The following is a 25,221-nucleotide window of genomic DNA, read 5'->3' on the forward strand; positions in this document are numbered from 1 at the left end:
GGCTAGCTGCTTGTCACATCTCTGCTCCACTCTTCCACTTGTGTTCGCACCTCTCCAAGGATGTCGCTACTTCAGTTCTCCAGCTGCCTCTGAAGATTCGAGAAGCACAGGAAATTTATGGACGTCTTCTTTGCGCTTGTTTTTTTTTTTTTTTTTTACTTCTCTCTCACTCCCCCCCCCACCCTGTGTTTTCTGGCACCGGTTCTTTTTCCTCTCCCCCCATTTTTTCATGTCTCCTGCACACTTTCACCAGTGCTTTAACCCACTCCAGCGCGCCCCGCAAGAGATAATGTGACCTTCTGCCAAAGTGCCAGAAAGCACGCCACGGGCACCGGGGGCTCCTCTGTCGATACTGAAATAGACTCAAACAAGTGCCGAGAGAAGAGAAAGAGGAGGGGGGGAGAGAGAGAGGGTAAAAAGGAAAGCCACTGTGGAAGCGACAAGCAGAGAATGAGCTGTCGGCTGCCGGGGCTGGATGCGGATTGCCAGAGCAGGTAATGAATTACCTTCACTCTTTCTGTATCTGATGCCGTCCCCCGCGGTCAAACAGGTGCGCCCTCTAAGAGAACGCTGGCCGTCACTGTGTATTTTTTGCATTTACCGGGCCCCGGGGGGAGATCGCCACTTTTGCTAATTTGTTCGGGTCGCCCTCCAGAAAGTCCTGTTGCATGTGTTTGCCGCGGAGTGCTCCCCGAGCCGGCATTTCGGGACCCAAAGCCGCTGCTGTAATTCCAGACAACAGTTGTGTAGCAGGTGTGCCGCTCAGCGTGAGTCTGGGCCAAACGGGGGGAAAGAAGGAGATAACGGCATTTTAGAGGGCGAGGGCCACTGGCCAGGGTTAGGACACGTGTAGAGTAAGCAGGTCCACTGCTTGGTGAGAATTAAGGAAAAAAAACATTCAACATGGTCTTATTAAAAAAAAAATATGAGTGTTCAGAGATGTGTGACATGAAATGATCAGGGGATTCTGGTAAATTCTAACAAGTTTCTGAAGGAAGTATTTCATTGCACAATATATATGGCAATTTAATTATTCATCACAAGTAAGGTCACTATTATGAAGTTTTTTTTTAATCATAAACTATTTTACTGTTGTATTGAGAGAGTGTTTAAAAAGATCAATCAAAAGTGAATCGGTGACATTTGCTGAGATGCTTCCTTTCTGGAGAGAACAGTCCTTTTGGTTTTGAGGAAAGAGTTTAGTTTTGGGGCAGAAAAGAAGGGCAGGAGGCTGAGAGTCGCTCTTAGAGGATGTGATGCAGCTGCCTGAAGTGTGACAGGAGCCACGGCAGACAGTCCGACCTGACGGGCGAACAATGGGGAGGCGGAAAGGAGAGCCGCCGTCCCCCCGGGACCCTCTCTGTGCGCCACAGCTCCTCAATCCTCTTTTTCAACTGCATCCAAATCTTTGGAGCTGCACCTATTTTTTTCACATTCAGGGGCAGCATTGTGATGTGTAAACTGTGGTCTGAAATGTGCTTCCTATAATTACCCTATTTCTCTTAGATGGGGGTTAAGGAACTGGAAACAGAAATATATTCATATTTAAATGGCACAAGTCTGTTGCATAACTTTGAAAAAATCCATCCATCCATCCATCCATCCATCCATCCATCCATCCATCCATCCATCCATCCATCCATCCATCTATCCATTTTCCATACCCACTTGTTCTATGTGAAACTTTAAGGCAAGAAAAAATATCATGGTATGACTTTGCCAAATTTCCTTTCTCTGGAAACTGTGTTCGGTTTAAAATAGGCAGGAGATGCGAAGGCGACAGCTACAGTCGGTGGACAATTCATTAGCTAGTTCCGGGCTGCACCTACTTTAGCCTCCTGAACCATTTCAAGGGTCCGCATATTATGCATTCAGAGAAGCCTTCCTCAGCACCACTGTTGCACTTTAATACTTGTGGCATTCCTGTTAGGCTGAACGAGTCTGGCCATTATCCTCTGACCTCTCATTAACAGAAATGTCATTGACTAAATTTTGTTTGTTTATTGCACCAGTCTCCATAAACTCTAGTGTGTATAACTCCAAGGAGCGTGGCTGTTTCTGGGCTGTGATCAAGCTGTAACCGCCATGTGTGATAACAACAATCGCACCACGTTCAGAATAGCTTAGACCAGGTGGTGTAGCCGTTCTAATGCTTAGTTGCACAGTAAATGAACCTCTTGACTCTGTTTGCATGCTGCATGCATTCAGTTGTAACCAGATGATTTGTGTTTGCTGTTTGCATTAGCAAGCCGGTATATCTAATAAACCAATTAATGAGGATATATGGGAACACTGGGAGCCCTATGTAGTCAACGGCCACAAAGTGTTAAATGAAAATGTGTGTACGTTTTATGTATTGTATATATTACATAGTGGGGACCAAATCTTCCCACAACATGACAAAAACCTGTTATTTTGACATTATGAGGACCAAGATTTTCGGTTTTGGTATTTTGCTGGGTAAATGTTTAGGATTTTCCCCATAGAAATGAACAGTCCAGAACACATAAACATGCGCGTGTGTGTGTGTGTATATGTGTGTATGTGGGGGGGGGGGGCAGTTCACCGCTTCCATGGCTCTCTGTGACGTAGAGGCTGATGCACTGATCCCAGTATGCTGGCTCCACTCTCCTAGAACTGGTCCATCACACAGCAGGGGCACATGAAGCCCACCCAATCTCAAAATAAACCTGCTTTGGTTCTGGCTATTTTACCAATTAGATTATGCCTGGACTACAGGTGTGGCTGTTAGCCGCGGCCACACGGCTCTCCATCTGTTTCTGTCTGACGGAAAGCCTCCATGACCAGCAGCATGGCAGAAGCTACATTGTAGGGTTGCATGAATCAGTAGCGTGCTGAGCAGGGGTTGCTAGGGGAAATAAGACAAGCTGGCAATTACGACGACGTTTTTAAACGGACACAGCTATAATTCCCATAAAAAGTTGCCAGGTTTTCCACAGCACTGGGATACAAAGAGGGAGCGGGGGTTGGGGGCGGCACAGAAACCATCCAAAATGGTCCACAGAACCTGTAGCCTTTTTATCACTTCCTGCCCGGCTCACGATAAACACTTGACAGATACAAAGGCCCGACCGACCATCAAATCGGATAGAAAAGCAGCCCAGTGCCCAGCGGTTTTGAAAATGAAAAGGGTTGCAGCACTGTGCTCTGATGTACCGCTGTGGGACCGATCAAAAAAAATTAAATAATAATAATTAGAAGAATGAAACTAATAGGACACCGAATGTGTGGTCATGAATCGACAATTGAACGATTCCCTTCTGGTGTAAGTAGGAGCTTATTTTAAGTGCATGTTTCACTAGATCAGACTGACATAGATTAAATATATATTTTCTCCAAATTTGACAGGGATGCTATACACAGAGATGAAAGGGATCAGAGGGGCGCTGTGCTTAGAGCAGTCATACGAAGCTCTGATGAGGGTGTTCAGAAGAGGACAAACATCCAGGGCAAAAAACGAGCCAATTATTCTCAAGGCGCGCGGTATGCGGCGAGAAAGATACGCTTCACCATCCCAGTAACACGGACGCGCGCGAGTCTTCGGCTAAGTCCCAAGCATTTGTGCAACAAAAATAGTGTTGGGTGACTTTTTTTTTTTTTTTTGTAAAAATATTAAACAAAAAAAGATGTGCAATGACCTCCAGAGCCGCAGCTCAGGGTGAACCTTGTCAGCTCCTCCGTCTGTTCGCTGCCAATCAGTCCTGGTCAGCCTGATGAAGAGCCGGGGCATCTGGGGAGCCAAGCTTTCATTTGCATCCAGCCGGAAGAGACGGGGAGGAGTGGGGGGGGGGGGAGAGAAAGAGAGCAAACTGTGACGGGACAGACGTGCGCGCGCACACACGCTGAGATGGAAACCGGCTCTAGAGAGTGACGGCTCGCAACCAGAGTAAACGGAGCAAGGTCACGGGCGTCGGTCCGTAAATCCGCCCACGCCGGGGAGGGCCGTATAAATTCACATAATCTCCCCTGGCGAATTTATGCAGTTCATAAATAATGGCGGAAACGCGACGGGCTGGCTGGCGCGCTTTTGTTCAGGGGTGCGCTCTCCTCCCAGGTGAAACTACGAATTCAAACCGGTGTTCACGTTTCTGCACTTGTCACGTGTACTTAGCGCATGCCGACACGCACTCGCGTACCTCCTGCACGCTGCCAGTTGAGAGTAATATTAATGAGGAGTCTCTAAGAAATAACAGTAAGTAGCGGCTCCGAGCAATGACGACCGCGAGAACAGTAAGTAAATAGCACTGATGAACGATAAATAAGACAAAATATCGCAAACACAAATGGCGAAAGAGATCGGTGCCGATGAAGAGAGCGTGCGGATGATCAGCGGTTTAATTCGCAGTGCCCTTTCATCCTATAATTAGCAGCTGTTGAGTGGCCTCGAGGCTCACTTCTGAACCATGAGGCTAGAGCTCTGATGTTTCCCCACCGTCTGTCAGAGCGTTTCTGTGCTGCTGTGCTGTGTCGTGCTCGGCCCTGATCTGTATGCAGTGGGTGCACCTCACAGGCCATCGCTCAGTCCTCTAGATGGCCAACGCCTGATCCGGGATCAACATCCCTTTGCACTCACCTTTCCCCGTCCCCTATGGCCTATGCATAAACCTTCATGCTCTTCCAAAGAGCAATGAAAGGATATCAGGGGCAAGTTGTAAATTCACAAGCTGGTCAATGGCTGCCCAATTGCACTTGGTCTTGCGGCACTCAGAATGTTACGACGGCACTGCAACGGATGCCAGTGTTTCCTCTGAGAGCCACAGACAGTCTATGTTGGGAGCTGGAAGGGAGCAAAATCTGTGGGTCCCTGAGAACTGGGTTGGGAAACACGGACCTACGCTGGTGCTCCGGAGCATTACCAATAGGTTGCCGTCACTTCAGTCCCAATTAATTGCCGGCGATATCATTTCCGTGTCAATGGAAATGTCTACGTTCATAATGTGACTAAGACTCGCAGAAGTCCTGCAAATGTCAACATTTGATTAGACTTACAACAGCCACGTCGGTGTGAATGCACAGGCAGGAATAAATCGTACCTTCGTTCCATCATAGCACTGTCCAGTGCCAGCCGGTACCCAGCAGATGGAAGTCACATGATCACAGCTCGCCGAGAGCGTCCCCTCTTACAGAGCCTGAGATTGCCTTGTTCTCTGGTTCCAAAGGCTAAATGGCTAAGTCTTGCGTAGGTGTGGCTTATTTAGATCCCACAGCCGTCCTTCAGATACCCTTCAGATAACATGTACAGATGCTCTGCTTGGGGGAAAAGCAGGACGTCTGAGACCAGACCATCACAGAATTACTATGGAAAAGCATGCAAGATGTACACAAATGTTTAAAATGCAGAGATAACAGAATCGGCGCATGTCATGAGTTTCTGGCTGTCTGTCTAGGAATGTGGTGGATGATGTGTAGTGACACGTCTTGAAAAGCATGTGCAGCTTGTAAATACAGAATCGTAGAAATGCAGCTTTTGTTTTGTAGTGGAAAGGGGTGTTTTTCCGAATATCACCATATTTCAAAAATTCCTGGGTCACAAGATCACTAAATTCACATGACTGAAAATGCCATTTTTAAAAGGTGAAGTGGAAGGAGATGCAAGGTGTACAATGGAGAAGGTGTAACTTGTGCATTCGTGTATCTGACATTTTTGCAGTTTTGGTCATGTATTTTTTATTTAGTAAAATATAAAACGAAAAAATTTGTTAGGCATTTAGAATGAATTTTCCTTCACTTCTCTTCATGTGGGCAGAGTATCGTTTGATTAATTATCATTGCTATTTTGGCTTTGATTGTGTCCTTTCACCTGCATTTAGTATAACATGGTATTTCTGTACCACATTCTCCAAGCTTATGCTACAATTTTGATGAAGAATAATATTTTAGTATGTGGGTAATTCTTATATTTATGCTACATTCTAAAGAAAAATTGTATCAACATTTTAAAGTATGGTTTAAATGCTCTATTTAAAGCTGAATCCTTGGGTTCCTTTAAATCAGAGCTAGATAAGATTTTAACAACTCCGAGCTATTAGTTAAGTTCTCCCCAAGCGAGCTTGATGGGCCGAATGGCCTCCTCTCATTTGTATAGTTCTTATGTTCTTATTTAATATGGCAGAATCGCTGTTACTTTTAGGTGAGGTTTGCTCAGTTAAATTCAGCACTTCCTCACAGGCGAGTCGCCTTTTGTTCGGTTGTTCCTGATTGTCGGCGAGACTGCGCCCCGGCCTGCTGAGTAAACAGGACCCTGACACCCCGATGAAGGACACTGGCGTACATCCGCAGCGGGTCAATCTCGCCGAGGGTCTTAATCTGATCCCATCTTTCCCAGCGTGGTGAAAACAACCCCAGACAACCCCTGCCAATCATCCAGCCGGGGGTCAGCCTCCACGAGAAAATCTTATGGAACCCAGCTGAGACCAAACAAATGGTTGCAATGTACATGTAACAAGCAGTATAGTTGCTAGCTCTGCACTCTGTAAGGACCAGGCTAACAGAAGCAAATAGAAAATGCCTGTACTATATGCTACCAATGGAGGGGAAGGGAGGCAGTTCATAAGTTCAAATCCCAAAGCCAGCTGTACGTAACACAGTCATTCTCTTAACAACCGGCAAGATCAGGAAAGTGGAAGCATTGTGACAGACTGAAGGATGAAGAGAATCTATATGTATGGGAACATTACTTTATTATGTACATATAAATGGGCCACACAATGTTCACGCTGCTAGCCGTTACCCACAAAAGGACAGTTAAACCTTTGCAAGTGCTGGAACCATCCATGTTACCCATGGAGAACTAGGACACATTTCTGATTGTGGATTTAAACTTTAGCGTATATAAGTCATATTTGAATTCAGAGTGACATAATGAAATCCAGTCTCCAGATCATATTCCGGACTTGTGCAGTGAATCCATAATTTTGTTTTTAATTTTTTTTGCAATTTGTAATGTTCTTTTTCTTGCAGCTTTTACTTACAGCGAGATTTCAGGATGCCCTCTTGGTCAGGCGGATGTGTGGCAAGTGGGAGTGGCGGGTTCAAATCAGGCACAGTCACCGAAGAATGGATACGTTCACATAATTCAGCTCAAATCATTTAAAAAAGGGAGACGCTTTTTTTTTTTTGTTCCAATGTCTTCTTCACATCGATTCACATTCCTCTCACTCAGGGCAATGGGCTACTGAACAGAGAAAACCCAGGGACTTCAAAATTATACCTTACGAGCTAAGGGAACGTTAAATTGCCCACTGTGTTACCTTCTCCTTTTCATCTGTATTTCGGTGTCAATTTAATTACACAAAAATGTGGTTCTTTTGAGTAAAATGTACCGATCGGTAAAAGATCAAATGTTCCAGTACAAGAGGATTGTGAACCATCTCTTCTGCAAGGCTTTCATTTTGACCTTACTTAATCGTTTTAATCGCAAAAGCAGGCAGCACAGCTTGATGCCAGACGATGCAGAATCGCAGTACGACAAAGCGGCCTGGGGAATTTGCTCCAGTTTATGGCGGAGAGATAACACTGGGGTGTTTAACACAGCAGATTCAGATTTAATAGATTTTTTCTGATGTTTTGGTGCCCTTTAATACATTTATCTGGAGGGGTAAATTTGACCAGTGGGGTGAAAATGACTCGTGTATCTGGTGCTTAAAAATCGATGCTCTGCTTCAAGCAAAATTTATACATTCTCTTAGCAATCAGAGCACTCTGCTCGGCGGTTTGTTACCTTTATTACACACCATGGCGGTCAAATGCATTTCTCATTGGGATTGTACTTTTACAGAGAAACTCACCACCATCTCTCATGTAAAATTCTCATGCCGTTTATATTGGTCACACTGCTAACCTATATAACATTGTGTGAGTAAGTATGTGTGAGTAAAGACTGGGCTACTGCTGGGCTGGGCTCCTGCATTATTTTAGGTTTTATATTTGAGTTTAAATTCTTCTACCATACTGATATGCGGGGTGGGTGGGAGCCTGCTTTTCGGGGCCCTGTATATGTTGTCCCCCCCACAAAAAATATCAGCACAGCCTTGTTCTACCACATAACTGCACATCTGCTGCTGATACCTGGGATTTCAGATACTTCGGGTTTGGGGCATAATTATTCAATGGCAGAGCTCATGTTGCCTGAGGTGAGTCCAATAATGCAATACAAATTTCACTCTCAAAATGTTTAAAGGCAGCCTGTGTGACTACCCAGGTGGTCTTCATCTCTAAAAAACTTTATTGCTTCCCAGAAGAAATGTTATTCAAAGTCAAAACATCACTGTGAACTTTAAACTGTTTTTTTTTCCCAGCTGTGTTTTCAGCGCAGCCATTCAAAGCATAGCTTTGTAAGCTCACAGCTGCAGGACTGTGGGTTTAGCATTGCACCCCCTGTTCTGTTTGTATGAGTTTCTTCCAGGTGATTTGCTTTCCATGCTATCTGAGGACAGATGAGGCACAAGCTGCCCCCTGACTGTGGCACTGTACTGTAACAGGCTGCTGTCCTGTTCATAGTGGTGTGACCCACTGTAAACCAAACTCCTGGTAGCTGGAAATCATAACAGACATCAAGGCTTCTATCTAATTGATCCATCCATCCTTTTTCCAAACCGCTTATCCTACTGGGTCACGGGGGGTCTGGAGCCTATCCCGGATGCAACGGGCACGAAGCAGGGAACAACCCAGGATGGGGGGTCAGCCCATCGCAGGGCACACTCACACACCATTCACTCACACATGCATTCATACAGGCAATTAGTCCAATTAGCCTCAGCTTGTTTTTGGACTGTGGGGGGAAACCGGAGTACCCGGAGGAAACCCCACGACGACATGGGGAGAACATGCAAACTCCGAACACATGTGACCCAGGCGGAGACTTGAACCCGGGTCCCAGAGGTGTGAGGCAACAGTGCTAAGCACTGCGTCACCATGTCGCCCCTCTATCTAATTATGTGCTACATAATTCTGCTGACATTAAGGGAAGATAGACAAATAACGACAAGCTGATATGCATAATTTGGCATAATCAAGCAGAGTTGATTATGGACGTGGACACACCTGAGGAGTCCACACAAAACTGCTTTGTTTCCCTTGAAAAGATTCCTTGACAGATCATTAATTGATATCAAATTAGCAGATGCTTTTCAAAGTGACATACAAGCAAGGGGTCAGAGAGTAGGTCAGTCAGCATCCTGCATCCATGGGAGTTGGGGTTAGGGGCCACGCTAAAGGGCTCTACAGGGGTATCACAGCTCTGCTGCTGGCCAGGAGAGCTGCACACTGCGCTAAAGGGCTTTGCAGCGGTATCACTGCTCTGCTGCTGGCCACGGGAGCTGCACATTGCGCTAAAGGGCTCTACAGCGGTATCACTGCTCTGCTGCTGGCCATGGGAGCTGCACATCGCGCTAAGGACCCTACAGCGGTATCACTGCTCTGCTGCTGGCCATGGGAGCTGCGCACTGCGCTAAAGGGGTCTACAGCGGTATGACTGCTCTGCTGCTGGCCACGGGAGCTGCACATCTCGCTAAAGGGCTCTACAGTGGTATCACTGCTCTGCTGCTGGCCACGGTAGCTGCACATTGCGCTAAAGGGCTCTACAGCGGTATCACTGCTCTGCTGCTGGCCAGGGAAGCTGCACATCGCGCTAAAGCACTCTACAGTGGTATCACTGCTCTGCTGCTGGCCACGAGACCTGCACACTGCGCTAAAGGGCTCTACAGCGGTATCACTCCTCTGCTGTTGGCCGCGGGAGCTGCACATCGCACTAAAGGGCTCTAGAGCTGTATCACTGCTCTGCTGCTGGCCAGGGGAGCTGCACATCGCACTAAAGGGCTCTACAGCAGTATCACTGCTCTGCTGCTGGCCAGGGGAGCTGCACATCGCTCTAAAGGGCCTTACAGCAGTATTACTGCTCTACTGCTGGCCAGGGGAGCTGCACATCACGCTAAAGGGCTCTACAGCGGTATCACAACTCTGCTGCTGGCCACGGGAGCTGCACGCCGTGCTAACGGGCTCTCAGTGGTATCACTCCTCTGCTGCTGGCCACGGGAGCTGCACATCGCGCTAAAGGGCTCTACAGCGGTATCACTGCTTTGCTGCTGGCCATGGGAGCTGCACATCACGTTAAAGGACTCTACAGCGGTATCACTCCTCTGCTGCTGGCCAGGAGAGCTGCACATCGCGCTAAAGGGCTCTACAGCGGTATCACTGCTCTGCTGCTGGCCATGGGAGCTGCACACCAGCTCATCGGCATTTAGAATGGGTACACTGCTGAGCTTATAGCAATAATATTTGGTAACTCATCCAGTGAAATTTTAAGAATAGAATAGAATGATACCTCATTGATCCCTGTGGGGAAATTCTCTTTTTGCCTCCCCCATCCTGCTCTCCAAGAGACCCACTCAGACGAGAATAAGCTTTGGGGTCACAGTCAAGGGTAGTCACTTTTGGCACCTGGGAAGCTCGGGGTTAAGGGCCTTAATCAACATCCCTGGACGAGTGAATTTTCTGACAAGACCGGGCTTGAACTGGTGACCTTCTGATCACAAGCACAGAGACTTAGTCCACCATGTCATACACCCCCCCCAATGTAGTAATACCCCTGTACTATAAGCCTGACAAATAAGGCTTTGGTTTTTCAAAGGATAATCACTCTCCAATAATCACTTTTCTCTCTTTACTGCACCTGCAAACGGTCCTGTGAACAACTGTTTAGGTATGGATATGTTACGAATGAGCAGAATAACCATAATGCATCACAACATCAAGGAATCCTTATTATTCAAAACATCAGTTAGAGTACATGGTAGGAATTTCTATGACGACTTGTGAGCTGACCTACCTTACCGCAATATAAATAGCAAAAAGAGGAGGGGGGGGGTTTAAGGTTCAGAACTTTTTAATAATTAAAATGTATCCGGTGGAGGGGGTTTCCTTTATGTAACATTAATTTATAATGTTAATTGGTTTTTAGAGAAGCTGTATATCCCAAGATGAAAAAAGTCAGGCCAACTCTGCCTATGGATGCCATTCTAAGACAACTTTAAAAGGAGCCGATCCCAGAATGGAGTCTTCCAAATTGTCAGAAGAAGGTTAGCTGGAATGTACCACAGGGCATGGCAGAGACGCTCTCAGATACATAATGGAATCCAGAAGCAATACCACATGTTGCAAAGACAAGAGGGTTAGGATAATGAAGACTGGAGTAGACAGAGGGGAATGGAGAGTGGAGTTCAGGGACTGAAGCGCGAGATGCTTGGAAGACTATAAGGGTAGGTAGTATCAGACAGCAGGTAGGAGACAACCAAAGAATGAAGGAGAGGGAAGAGAAGACGTGCTTCATTTGGGAGCTCAGAAAGGCAGTCAGATGCTGGATTTATAAAACCGCCTGAAGTCTCGCCCTGCCTGCAAACTTCATAGTTCTGTTGGGATTTGTGGGGGGCCTCTTGGAGGGTGACAGGGGTGCGACAGGTGCATAACGAGCTCCTCGTCTGGAGACACTACAATGTAAAGCAGAGAGATGAGGAGTAATACAGAAAATAAGGGCGTCTGGAGAATTTCTGATGGTCGAGATCAGTAGGAAACCAGGGAGCAGTTATTTAGTGAAAAATAACCAATGAAGTGGAAGCAAGCTGCTCATAGGATGAAGTGCATACATGAGTGAGAAAATAAATGAGAAAGTACATTAGCAAGAAGAAAATCAAAGTTTGTTGAAATATCAATCACTTGGCCATCTGCTGATTTTTTCATTTACTCCATTTTATGACTGGGAGAGTAGGTTCGTGTCTGGGGGGGGGGGGGGGGCTTTGCAGTTGAACCCTTTAAATAATAAACAAACAAAAATATAAATAAATAGATACACATATCACTTTGGATATGTTGTAACAAGAAATGAGTGATGTCCTGCATAGGTACTGACAAACAGTAGTGATAGGACTGTAGTGATTCAATAAATGTGACTAACATTACTGTACTATATTGACTGTACTAAGTGAAAAAATATGTATTACAATAACACATTTTGTTGAACTGGCATCTATAGTGTGTGAGCGTATGTGTTGTTGGGCTGGCATCCCGTTTAGGGCGAACCCAATGCTGCTGGGGTAGGGTCCCAAACCCCCCTCTCCTCCCCTCCCCTCCCCTCCCCTCCCCTCCCAGCCCTGTACTGGATATGCAGTTGGAAGATAGAGGGGCAGAGCCGAAGCGGAGATGACTCATGTGTGTTGGGAGCAGTAGAGGGATTGCGATTCTATGTCTGTCAAAGTGTGTCAGCTTAGCCAATTGGAAACCTCTCTGAAAGTCACCCCAGTATTTACAGCAGCCGTCCGATACACCCACGTGTCAGTGGACTTGACCATTAGCATACCCTGTTTGGCTAATCGATAGCTCATCAGGCTAACTAATTAAGTTAATTAATTAAGTGAACTGGAATGACTGGGGTGCCCCAGGGGAGAGGTTTGGGAACTGAAACGGTGTTCATCTAGCCGTCCAACAAGATATCAGTAACCTTTTGGAGCAGAGAAGAAATTCTTGATGCTTTTTATTGTGATACTATTCATGTACATATGTTCTAATGTTGTATTGTGTTTTTTGTTTCTTAATGCCCAGATAAACAGCCTTTTCTTTGATGATGTACAGCACTGTGTGTGTGCATGTGTGTGTATGCATATATATATATATATATATATATATATATATATATATATACCACTAACTACTGTCTAAATATTTTGACAGTATTAACCAAGTCCTGTAGCCAGTGTAGAGCAGGCCTGTGTGAAACCAGGTCAACTTTGCACCTAAATTAACTTCTGAAATTTGATCTTCTGTCATGTCCTTTGTGTCTTGTCACTGATGACTTGAGAGCTGGACTGCATAGACATTTTAGATACTCCAGTGTTGTCCATACCCTCCATAAGTATCAAGGTCTCTGATGAGAAGAGGGCTTCACCTAGTCCAGTCATGGTGCGGTATTGTGATGGTGTAGGTCTACTGTCGGCGCATTTTGGCGATGGACACACACTCGGCACAGTTTGCGAAGTCTCAGGTGATGCTTTTCTATCCCTTGTGTGGATATCCATTCCTTTCTTTTTCTCGGCTGGTGGCCCAATCGCAAATGTTCTCCTCGTGGTTTTTCGCCTTGCCTGGAGCACGTCCACTAGCTGATGCTGGGACCGGCGAGAACGCGGGCGAATAAATCAGAGTGGCGCGGGCCAGCGCGGCGAGGCACTATTTGCTCTTCAAAGGGAGAGCGGGGGCGGGTGCGCCGTGAAGTGTGGCGGGCGGCTGACGGCCAGTGGGGGGTACGCGGAGTTGGGTGTCGGCGGCAAGGCAGACATGCTCGGATGGTCTTGTGGGGAGCCGCGTCTGAGCACACAGCCTGTCGCAGGGTTTGCTCCCACTAGAGGGCGTCACAATGCTCTCTGAGGCTCTGCTGTTCATGCTCACAAGCGGCAGGCCTGCCTGGCCCTATTCTAAACAATCATGAAGGACACAAGCTGCTCACTTTTCACCGTGTTTTAACTTTGCCAGCTGCTGTACAGCAAACTGTGGTTGAGTTTAAACAGACTACAAAGTCTTGCTACCGGCAATTAGCAGTCGCGCGCTGCTAGAACAGAGCTCATTCCCAAGAGCTGGGATGAAACGGTCCAGCCGGCTTGCAACCATCTACTGGGAAAGAGAAATAGATAGAGAGAGAGAAAGAGAGAGAGAGAGAGAAAGGTGTCCCATGATGCAACCTTAGAAAGCATGTAGTGCCACCAGACAGCAACAAGGAGAAATGTGAGGGTGCATCAATAAACACGGACAGAGAGGATCCCAAAAGGTTCACTCTGCTGGGTAAAGATGCAGATTCTCATTGTCTTGTACACACTTGTTTTTTGCACGTCAGGCGGCTGTGGAAATGCAGAACTACCAATGCAAAAGTACCAGACGTACTGAGAGGACATTTGGACTCGGTTATCTCACCATCTTTGACAGTTACGCTAGCTGGTCATCTCTGCCAGACGAACTACAAACGGATTCCTCCATTCTTGTTTCAGATTAAATAAATGTGAGTGAGGGTCAGGATCACACTCTTTAAATCTGCTCTAAAAATTTCACTTCTCACCAGGATGTTTTGCTGCTGCATTCATACATCATATCATTCACATTCTTTTTTCACATAGTAACAAAACAGTTTAATTACTTATTCTTCTTGCCGGTTCGCCCTTGCCTACCAGTAGAGGGCTGTGGAAATGTAGGTCACTGTGAATTTCTATCGTTTTTTTTTTTCTTTCTAAGATTCCTGTGTGTAGTGGGTTTAGACAGAAACAATACAGATACTGCAGCTTCAGTTCACAAGGCACGAGAATGATCTGTGAAATATCACAGCCGAGGTGGTCCTGCAAGCCCGCCTGGTAAACCTATTTATCCTGTGGCACATGCGGGTTCTGTGCCAAGTGTGGCAGGTTTCACACCTCCGAGCTGAGATTTACAAAGCATGTTTATCACCTGGCTGCTCTTCCAAAATGTAAGTTTAAATATACCCCCATGCAGTTTCCGTTAATATAGTTCCTCACATCTTTTTGAAGGTCCTCCATTATCCATCCATTATCTACACCCACTTGTCCTTCATGCATCCAATTTGTACAGCTCATAAAGGTGTTTAAACACAAAATAAAGCATGCAGGTGTAAGTATATCTACATCTACATCAGTGTTACTCCCTGGGTGCATTTACTAAGATGCAGAAATGGAAAATCGCACGTTTTATTCCCGCACAGAGTCCATAACGAGGATGACATTCATGCCACGTACAGTAGGAGGGATAATAATGGATCGTAATGCATCCTCCATCTGACACCAACACATGCAATCACATGCGGCTGAATACGAGGAGAAGAAGACACGAAGAGACTGCAAAACAAACTGATTCACCACATATAGAAAGTAGATTATATATAGAACAAGACTAGGTCTCTGACCCAACCTCTCAACAAGCAGAGTAGATGAGTAAAACAAACTAGGTGAATAACACTTATCAGTGTTAGCTGAACACCTAGAAACCGAAACCAGATCAGTAACAAGTGTGAAAAACAAACAAAGCCAAAAATAAACAGATGACACACATCCATATGACTATGTGGCGTAGTGTGGTCTGCCAACATATGCAGCATTCATTTACAGCTACATCGTTAATTTCCATCAGCTCCAGTGAGTCAGGGACCAGTTTCACAGTCTCGCTGTGTTGGCTTGTTGGCTGGACCATGCTGTTGACGCTCTCATGTCACAGCTAAACGCTGTCAAAGTCAGCGCGTATTCCTCATCAGCGTGCTAATGGCTGCTCACTGCACCTCGCGTCACACCAGAAACTGTGAGGCACTGTGTGAATTTGCAGCTATGGGCTTTCGGGTCACTGGGTGTAATAAGTGAAATAAAGCGACATGAACAGAAGCACATGATCAGGAAGCACTATGCCAGATAATGAAATATTAATCTATTAAATGGCAGTACAGAACGCTATATGAAACACAGAGGGACCATTCAATATATGACAACTAAAGATACATTTTCAGGCAAAGCCTCCAGGCAATAGGGTAATTAAAAGAAAGTCAGTAAATAATGGTGCCATTAAAGTCTTTCTTCTGTTGCAGGGCATAGGTGGCTGAGATGGGCCTCTCTCTAGGACAGCTGAGAGCCTCCCTGCCGCGTCTGTTGTTCTTTCTACTCTATACCGCCCCCTGCTGCCAGGCTCGCCCTTTCGAGCAGCCTACTGTCAATGTGGCAGTGGTGTTCAGTGGCTCCGCCTACCAAGCGGAGATCAAGGGGCGGCTGAGCCGGGACAACTTCCTGGACCTGCCCCTGGAGGTGAACCCCATCACGGTGCTGGTGAACGACTCAAACCCACGTGCGCTGCTCACCCGCATCTGTGACACGCTGGCCGCGCACCGCGTGCATGGCGTGGTGTTCGAGGACAACATCGGCACCGAGGCTGTGGCCCAGATCTTGGATTTCATCTCGACACAGACAGCCGTCCCCATTGTGGGCATCAGCGGGGGATCAGCAGTTGTTCTCCCACACAAGGTTAGTAGGTGGGACCGTCTGACATGGAATGGAGAGACAAAGGCGACATGATGGCTTGCATAGCCACAATGTACTGAAAACAACTGAGAGCTAAGGGGAGTCAAAAGCTTCTGTCAGGCCCTGCTGTCATTGGCTGATCTTATCTGGTGAATAAAGCTTGTCAAATACACATTCAAGTGACTGCCTAGCTGGAAGCAACTGGAAACAGTTTTAGCTAAAACTGTGCCCCCGCGAGTATTTTTATCGCCTGTGAACATGTTTGGCTGCGTTTCTGCTGCAGCCTGTTTGTTTTGGAATGTGCTTTGGAATATTATGTTGTGAATACAACCTTCCTGTAGTTTCTAGCATACATTTTACAACCACAGGCAAAAAGACATCTAATTTATCATCATGAAGGAAAAATGTTATATGTAAAATTACGTCTGGATAAATATGACTGATAAGACTGATAAGAATATGCATTTGACACATACTGAATTTAGGTATCCAGTCCATAACGCAGTTACTGTTTGAAATCCCCTGTCATGTGTTAATGCAGCATAGTTTTTATGGAGTTGTTTTATGTGCATTTAATATATAACTTTCAGTCTTTTGATGTTTAGAGAGAGTTAGACACCCGTAACCATGCTCAGGAAAATGACATAGGGGGTTGTCAATAATTCTGTTCAGCCCAACAATAGGATTCCCTGCTTTTTTTAAATAAGAACACATTCCCTGAATTGACTTCATCTTATTAAATGCTGGTAATTACCAAAGCATGAAATTACAAGTCTCTCATCATTAGTGCCACAATGAACGCATGACAATGGTTAGCTACAATCACTCAAGGAATCTCCTCGCCCCACAGCTTTATTTATGTGTGCACAAACGGTTTTCAGCAGCAGATTATCAGCAAATGACAATTTACATATATGGTGTTTTCATATTAGTGATTGGTCAGAGCTGCATAACAGCTAGTCATGTCCAGGCACAAGAGAATCACATTCTCAGTTGTTCAAACTCCAAAGGAAAAGTGCGGGGCTCTTAAGTCTCACGCATTTCAGCCACTTCACACGTTCACTTGCCACACCTTCGGTTTCTCACGCCGAGAAGTAAGGGATACCGCCCACCATGGTGTCCCGTTATAAAGAATTAATGGCGTTTTCCACCGAGTTCATAGTCGTCCCAGTGGAGTTAGACAGAGTTAATAGCCACCTATCAGTCAATCAGAAAACAGCATTTGTTACATGTGATCCCGCTGCAAGCCCATTAGTACAGGGATGCGCACATACAGAGTGCAGGCAAGGTGGGAGTGGCAGAGCAAGATCCGATGAAAGCAGTAGGCAAGACTCTCAAGTGTCACGCATTGACCGTGAGACACGTTCTCCGCCCCTAACAGATATAATCTCACCCCAAACTTTTGATGAAACTTGAGAGCCCGGGTAAATGTTAGAACACCTCAGCTTCCCTCAACTTGAACTTCATTGTTATTAGATATAGATGGTTACCTTAATTTCATTTAAAACCTACTTTGGATTGAATTTTTTTGATTGAGTTTAACCATTAATGCATTTGGTTGGTTCGGTCTGGGTATCCCTGTAATAGGTCCCGTCCTGTTCAGTTTCCATCCAATAGAATGTGGGTATGCAGATGAGTCATCTCTCTGAGTCATCTCTCTGAGTCATGTTTCTAAACACATAAAATGAAAAATATGGCTGATATCCAGTTGCCTACGACTGTTCTCCCAGATACAACAATGCAAACAGGTCAATTTTATTACTGTTCTTCCTACTATAGCTTCTAACGTTTGTAATTCCGGGACAAAAAAAAAAATTCAAATTAAACCAGGGATATAAACTTTGTTGTCTGGTAATACTGAGAAAAGCCAAGACTCTAAACCAGCAACGTGTCATAGGTATCCCTTCAACAGCTATTTAATTCTGTCGGCGCCTGTGGTTCTCTGTCATTTTTAGAAATGCGAGGATTTTTCTGCTGTGTGAATTCTAGTATTTTAGTGCTTCTGATATCTTTCACGCAGCCCCTGTAAGCTCCAGGCAGGGAAGGGAGCCCTGCAACTTCATATCAAAGTAAAAACCGCCTCACCATGAATGGAAATTCATGCCTCGGTTACGTTCTTGCCATCTTTGCAAAGTTTACCCTCCTTTTACCCAAAACGTGTCCAGGGCCCAGAAAGCCTTCTGTCAAGAGAAGTGAGCAATTGAGGTTTCGGATACGCGGGGCTGTATCTTTGAAAGGGTCACTGAGGAGCGAAAGCAGTGCTGAACAATAATTCCTGACAGGCACGGCATCCTTGAGCTGGGCTGTAGGGCAGCAGTGAAGAGCATCCATAATTAGAAAGGAATAGCAGTGGGTATAAACCAAGATGAAGCAAGTACACATATAAAGACTTTTAAGTGCTCAGACACAGCAGGGAGCAGCTTAGCGTAGAACTTTATAGCTGGTAGGAACTGAGCAAGGTTGGTGTGTGTGCCTTAGAGATTTAATAGTTACATATTAATCATGATCACTCTCTACAAGTTGAGCCGCAAACCCACAGGGACTGACTTTCCAGTCTGCATCAATAAGCAGAACATTTTAAGACCTGATAATGAAAAGTGATAAAACAGATTGATGATCTCCACTGTTAATGTGAGACGATTTAGCAGTGGCGGAGTTTAATAAGCGCAGCCATTCACTCCCGCCAAAATGGAAATCTGCCGGAACGCGCAGCTCTCTGCTACTCCTGATTTCCGTCGGTCTTGAAATGCATTTGGATAGAATTATGCCTTGTGTGAAGACGGCCTAAATACTAATTACAGAAGACAGGCTAAGTGCTCTTTGACTTGGTACGGTGCCCTCCATTACAAAACAAGCTTCTTAATGGTCCTGACAGAAAATTGTCGAGTACTCCATCAAAATGTCAATGAATCCAAAAAACCAACCAGGGCAGTGTGCACCGCCGGAACCAGCTATTGGCAAACTAGGAAGCTGCCTAGGGCATGAAAAAAAAGTCACGAAATTATATTGATATAATTTATGAATTAGAATAATTAGACAAATAATATGCTGGAAAATAAATTGTTTATGTGCAGGCAGAACCATGGCCGCCTCTAGCTATAGGCAAAACAGGAAGTTGCTTAGGGCCCTTGAATTACCTGCGTCGCAGAGGAAGTGAAATGATCATCAGTTTTCCTGGTAGGGGATCTTCCAAGCAAGGCTTTGCCTGGGGCCACAGAAAAGTTAGATCTGGCCCTGTCAGTTTATAATGTGTTTCTGTCTTTTGTGTTTAACCGGGTGATCAGCTGAACACATTGATTTAAAATCATGTTGCTCTTCTGATTTCTGGAGAGAAGGAAAAAATATTGTTCAAACTCGCTTCAGCAAACAACCACAGGAGAAGTTGCAAATATCATCAGATCTTTATTCTAAAAAAAACGTACTTGTTCCTGGCTGTGAATTTTTTTGTCTGTTGTGCTGCTTAAACATTCTCATACGCATACAAAGTGCAGGATCTCTAGGAAGCACAGCTAATGAAAAATATGTAGTTTTATGTAAACAGAGTTTCAGGATTTGAATGCGGGGCAATCCCGCAGGTTCTTTCAGCCCAAAGGTAAATGAAAGTCATGCAGAGGGACACGCAGGAGCGAGCATGAGCCTGTTGTCACGGTATGACAAAGTCTATCAGCCACGCATGGAGACGGTAGGAGCGGCGCAGGGTGGGGGAGGGTCTTTACGCTGATGGAGACACAGGCAGCTCAAGGCTCTTATTAGGGGCTGGCAGAGGACCGCCATGGAGTTGGGTGACAGCCCATCTCGCGCTCTGCCTGATTAAGGCTACCACACTCTCCTTCTGCAGGCTCTGACACATGCCTTGCCGAAAAGAGCTGGAAGGATAACGCATCATGATCCCTTCAACACATCTGCCCGCGGCCGGTGCAAAAATTATATTTATGGTCTCTATATGCCGGGGTGACAACTGGCTTCTCGCCTTTCCTCATGTCTGAGAAGCACACTGTGATAACTCATGGCAGGTGTCTTAAACGAGGAATGGGTTCCGAGCATGTTAACGGACTCTGAAGCAGAAGAAGAAATGAGTGTAATGATCAGTGAGTTTGCACGTGGAGACGCACAGTCAGGGTGCCCCGCTGATGATGAGCAAGTGTTTTAGTGGGGACGAATTCAGGGGCCTCTCCTGAGAATGCCAGTCCATGTGTGACAATGTCCTTAAGTGGGTGACAAAAATTAAACTTGCTAACTCATTATCTTTTAATATGGAGGTGAAGATTCATTTAAAATTTTGGCTTTGAGGAAAGAAGTTTCAAGATTTCTAGGACTTGTCAGGGAGTTTAAGAAATAGATTTACTGAGCTGAAATCAAATAGAAAGTTAAAAAAAATCCAACAGCGGTTCCCAATATGTGGTATTTGCGCGGAATATATCCATCGCATGTTCCTTTCTATGAAAATCGAAGTTCATTTACTGTCAGCTGCCCATCACAGAAAAATGTTTTCTGAGAAGACAGCACGTAAATCAATAATTATAATGGCTGACAAACATGCCTTAGAAAATTATACTTCAAAGGTAGACTGGGTCAGTGGATGTAAATTACAGTCGTAGTCCACTGGGGGAGTTCTGGTCAGGCAGTAAACAGCCACCCTAATTCGTTTTCACACCGATTACTCAATGCCTTTCCACCATGCTACCGACGATTCACTCACTTCTCTTTGCATTTGGGCAAGCAGGCTCTGCTGGCAGGAGGTGCTAGGAAGAAATCATGTTTCATATAAAAAAAATAAAAAATAAAAAAATTAATTAAAGCTGACAAGTAACAACATGCGCTGAGTAGAAGCACCGCGGTTGGCTGCCGTATCCCACATATGTGACACAGTAATTAACAAATTTCATTAATAAATCTTATTAGCCTAAATGTGGCATAAGTAGCAAATTATGTAACAACAGTGGGCCTGTATATTTTTTGTTGTTTTATATATAACAGTGTCATTCCCTGCTACATCTGATACTTGATTTAATTACTGCTGGGTGAATGTTGTTTGCCATACCCTGCACTACTGTATGCTACATTAATATTGCCATATTCTTACAGCATTATTTGTGACTGGTCTGCATGGTGGTTTGGTGACTCGATTAGCAACAATGCAGCCTTGTAGTTTTAAGCTCGTGGGTTTGATGACCATCCTCGGGTCTGTGCGTGTTGGGTTTGCATGAACTGTACTCCTGTGAGCTTCCTCTGGGGACAGCAATCTTCACACAGTCCAAAGACATTCAAACATGCCCAGGGTATAACGGTGTGCCTTGCGATTAACTAGTGTGCCATCCATCATGGGATCAGTTCCAGTCCCACAGTGACCGTGCACTGGATAGGCAATTATGGAAATTCAATTTCTTGGCTTGGAAAGTGCCTGTTTAGGAAACGCAGTGGATTGAGGATCGGGTCTAGGATTCTGGTTCATGGGGTTTAGCCTAATATCAGAAGACAGCCTTGCTCCATGGGATATGCGCAGGAAACACCATGCACTCTTTGCATGGCCTAAAGACGGGGTAGCACCTGTCGTTATTCTCTACCTGGAGCCATGTTTTTCGTACTACCCTGTCTTTTTCTGATTCGCTTCCGATAAGTAGTCAGAGGCAAGTAAGGCAAAGCCATTACGGGGTGAGAAGCAGATTGGTGATGATGTAGCTCAATTCCCATAATGCAAAGCAAATTACTTAAAGTAGCAATTAAAATCCGGGTCCAAATCCAGGCATCACTAGGATCTCATTCATCTGTCATATTCACCTCCTGTCCTCTTTTGTCCCGACTCATATCAAACGTAAGTCAGAACCACATGACACAAAGGGGCAGGTGAGAATAAAAACATGCTCTGAGATGAAAGGATACAATGCCGCTTGCTTTCAACTGAAGTAATGAATATATATATATTTTTTTATCCAGAACTAAAGAACACAGCTGTTTTCCTAGCTGAAGATCTTTGGATCCTTTCAAATGCTTGCCATGCACAGGCAAAGTGATGAAGGACCACAGGATTAAATTAATTGCAATGAGATGAAGACAGCAGCAACAGAAGCTACTCGGTTCCCCCAAGCCAGGCTATTTGTGAGAGTATGATGAGGGCTAATCAGAGATAGAGTTTCTTACCCTTTCCATTCTCCTTCCAAATCACCCAATTACCGGGCTTATTTTAAGGCACAGCAAAACCCCTGAAAAAGAAGCTACAGAGCATTTGTCCATGAAACTTCGTTAAACATCTGAAACCAGTCATCCGTTCTGAGAGAGGCAGGGCATATAGCTAGAACCAGAGGCCATTTGGATTGTTTTCTGTTTCACTTCACACCTCATATCAGCATAGCGACATGTACCTCAAACTGAATGCAGACGAATAAGAAGTTTGACTATATGGTCGTCCACACAACTCTCACTAGGTCACCTCTGATTGTCGAGCACTTGGGCAACATATTCGACACCAAGGTGCCACAGTCAAGCCACTGGCACCAGACTTAGGGCTCTCACACTGAAGGCAACAATCACCTTCTTCCAGAAATATATACCACCTCACCTTATTCCCTGGGTGTCCTGCCAACCAGTACGCTTTTGTCAGTTTTATTGGACTTTGAGTCTTTTGTGACCCAAACTCCAGCCATACCTCAGCTGTCCTGGTCCAAGCACCCCAGTTGCATAACCTTCATTGCATAACACCCCCCCACCCCCACCATTGCAGACCGAGACCTAGAGATTAAAAAAAACTACCAGGGGATCCAAAAATACATTTTCTGAGACTCTTGTGATTTTTGCCCAGAATGAAGTTCCGTATGACTGAGTACGAGGGTACCAGGAATGGGGTTCCTTTATTTAATTTTCAAGAGAAATATCGATCTGGCCTCTCGACCAAAAAACCTTAAGAAATAAATGCTGCAGTACATGCATATTGACATTTCAGTGCAGTTACAGAACAGGCTCTTGCTTCTAATCGCACTTGGAATAATGACATTTCAGGACCATTTAACAGCTAACGTGGTACCTGCAACCTGCAGCGCATACAAAATGTACGTGCAGCGCGTTGACTTTCAATAACCAGGGGAGGCGCCTTATGCAGCCTGAAGAACATTGGATTAGTATGCTGCGTAGTTATGGTAGTAGAATAGTAAGCATTTACAGCTTCATTTTGGGCAGTCATGTAAATGAGTTTCAAGGCTAATATATGCAGCTATTCTTTGTGTATTTAGCTAAATTCAGGTGTCATATAGGGCATCTGTTATCTGAGTGACTAAACTGACTTAATTAGAGAAATAACTGCTTGTGTATAATACAACCAGTGTATACATCAACCGATTCCTTATACTGAGTATATACTGATATACTGATTATTTATTCTAAAGGCAATGGAACGTTTGTGCGTTTGTATTCAGAAATTCTGAACAATCCGGGGCCTGCCTAAGCCTGTACTTTCTGGCCAAGGTTTATGTCCTAAGAAGTATGAGGTGGAAAGGGCTTTGCTAAGCACCTACAATGCCATCGCAATTGATCAGCCTGTGCCTTTCGGAAGCCCAGTTAATGAAACTCCGCTGGCCCTGCTTGGACCAATTGCCTGGTCATGCTTTTCAATAGGAGCAGTCAGGCAAGATTCTGGGAGAGAGGAGAGCTGCATGAGGCAGAGTTAGCCTTAAAGAGGAATTTCTGTTTTGTGTTTAAGTCTGTTTGTGTTCCTTGTCTGCTTTTCTGCCTGATTTTATGGGAGTTAAAACCCCCATTTGCATTATATCTCCTTTCTGCTGTTGCAGTAGTTTATATTTAAATTGCTCTCCTCAGATTCTTTGTTAAGCTATTGTACCATTTCACTTAGTTCTACTTACTTTAAGATCAAAATGTCATTTAAAAAATTTAGATACACATCATGTAATGATATAATATTTAAAAAACAGATGAAAAAGTATTCATATAATAAGCATATGGGGCGGCATGGTGGTGCAGTGGTTAGCACTGTTGCCTCACACCTCTGGGACCCGGGTTCGCGTCTCCGCCTGGGTCACATGTGTGCGGCGTTTGCATGTTCTCCCCATGTCAGCGTGGGGTTTCCTCCAGGTACTCCGGTTTCCCCCCACAATCCAAAAACATGCTGAGGCTAATTGGACTTGCTAAATTGCCCGTAGGTGTGCGTGTGTGAGTGACTGGTGTGTGAGTGTGCCCTGCGATGGGCTGGCCCCCCATCCTGGGTTGTTCCCTGCCTCGTGCCTATTGCTTCCATGATAGGCTCCGGACCCCCCGCGACCCAGTAGGATAAGCAGTTTGGAAAATGGATGAATGGATAATAAGCGTAACCCTGAACCTACAGAGCTGGGGGGAATCTATGTATTTGCTTGTATAGATAACTTTGAAACACACAATACAGTCCAAAATCAGCTGGAACCTTTAATGTTATGTGAACGACGAGACAATGAAAATGACTAAGCTTGGTTTACAGTCAGTATCCCATCATACTATATGCAGTCTCACTGACTTAATGATGACTGTTGGATTCACGACCCAATGACAGGTGGTTGTTGGTAGGCAACTAATGACAAAATGTACTTCGTTGTTGAATTTCATTTACTGCATTAAATTCAGGATGTTCAGGAAGGAACATTTTTTACTGTGTCTTGGCCAGGGTCTGGGACTGGATGTCCTGCTGTCTCATATTTTAATCAGAGCAAAAGATTATTAATATGTATGCAGTTGACCATCTTAAAATGCACATTCTTCCTGGAACTAGCGGATTTAAAATGACCATTTCTATCTTTAACCAATATACTAGTAAATCTCCCTTATGAGATCATGGAAAACTAAGAAAATGCTAGGATACAGTGCTCGTTTGCTTGTGCTTCAAAAATATGAATATACATGTGCGTGTGTGTTTTTGACTAATGCCATCACTCTGATGACCTGACTTCAACAGAGGATGTCTGAGACACAGATATATAGAAGCTAATGATGAAACATGCAGCCCAAAAAGTCATTAACTTTAAAATACCTAGATCTAAATTGATAATTGGAAGAATTGATAGTCCTTTAAAATTAGAATAATTATGACATTAAAACTGTACACCGAATGTCTCCCGCTAAACAAAATCTGTTGTTATAACTGTAGTCGAGGTTTGAGTTCCGAAGGAGGGGGTGTAGACAT

General features: G+C 44.9%; 1 protein-coding gene across 1 annotated transcript in view; it reads left to right on the forward strand.

Moving 5' to 3' along the window:
- The first annotated feature begins 239 nt into the window (after positions 1-239).
- The window catches only part of grin2cb (glutamate receptor, ionotropic, N-methyl D-aspartate 2Cb), a 64,467-nt gene continuing 39,485 nt past the window's right edge, over positions 240-25,221 (forward strand). The window contains exons 1-2 of the mRNA XM_049015521.1: positions 240-494; positions 15,638-16,067. Coding sequence (XP_048871478.1) covers positions 15,654-16,067 — 414 coding nt within the window. The 5' untranslated portion in view covers positions 240-494; positions 15,638-15,653. The remainder of the gene's footprint in view (positions 495-15,637; positions 16,068-25,221) is intronic.

The sequence above is a fragment of the Brienomyrus brachyistius genome, chromosome 5, assembly GCF_023856365.1.
Source record: "Brienomyrus brachyistius isolate T26 chromosome 5, BBRACH_0.4, whole genome shotgun sequence".
Lineage (NCBI taxonomy): Eukaryota > Metazoa > Chordata > Actinopteri > Osteoglossiformes > Mormyridae > Brienomyrus > Brienomyrus brachyistius.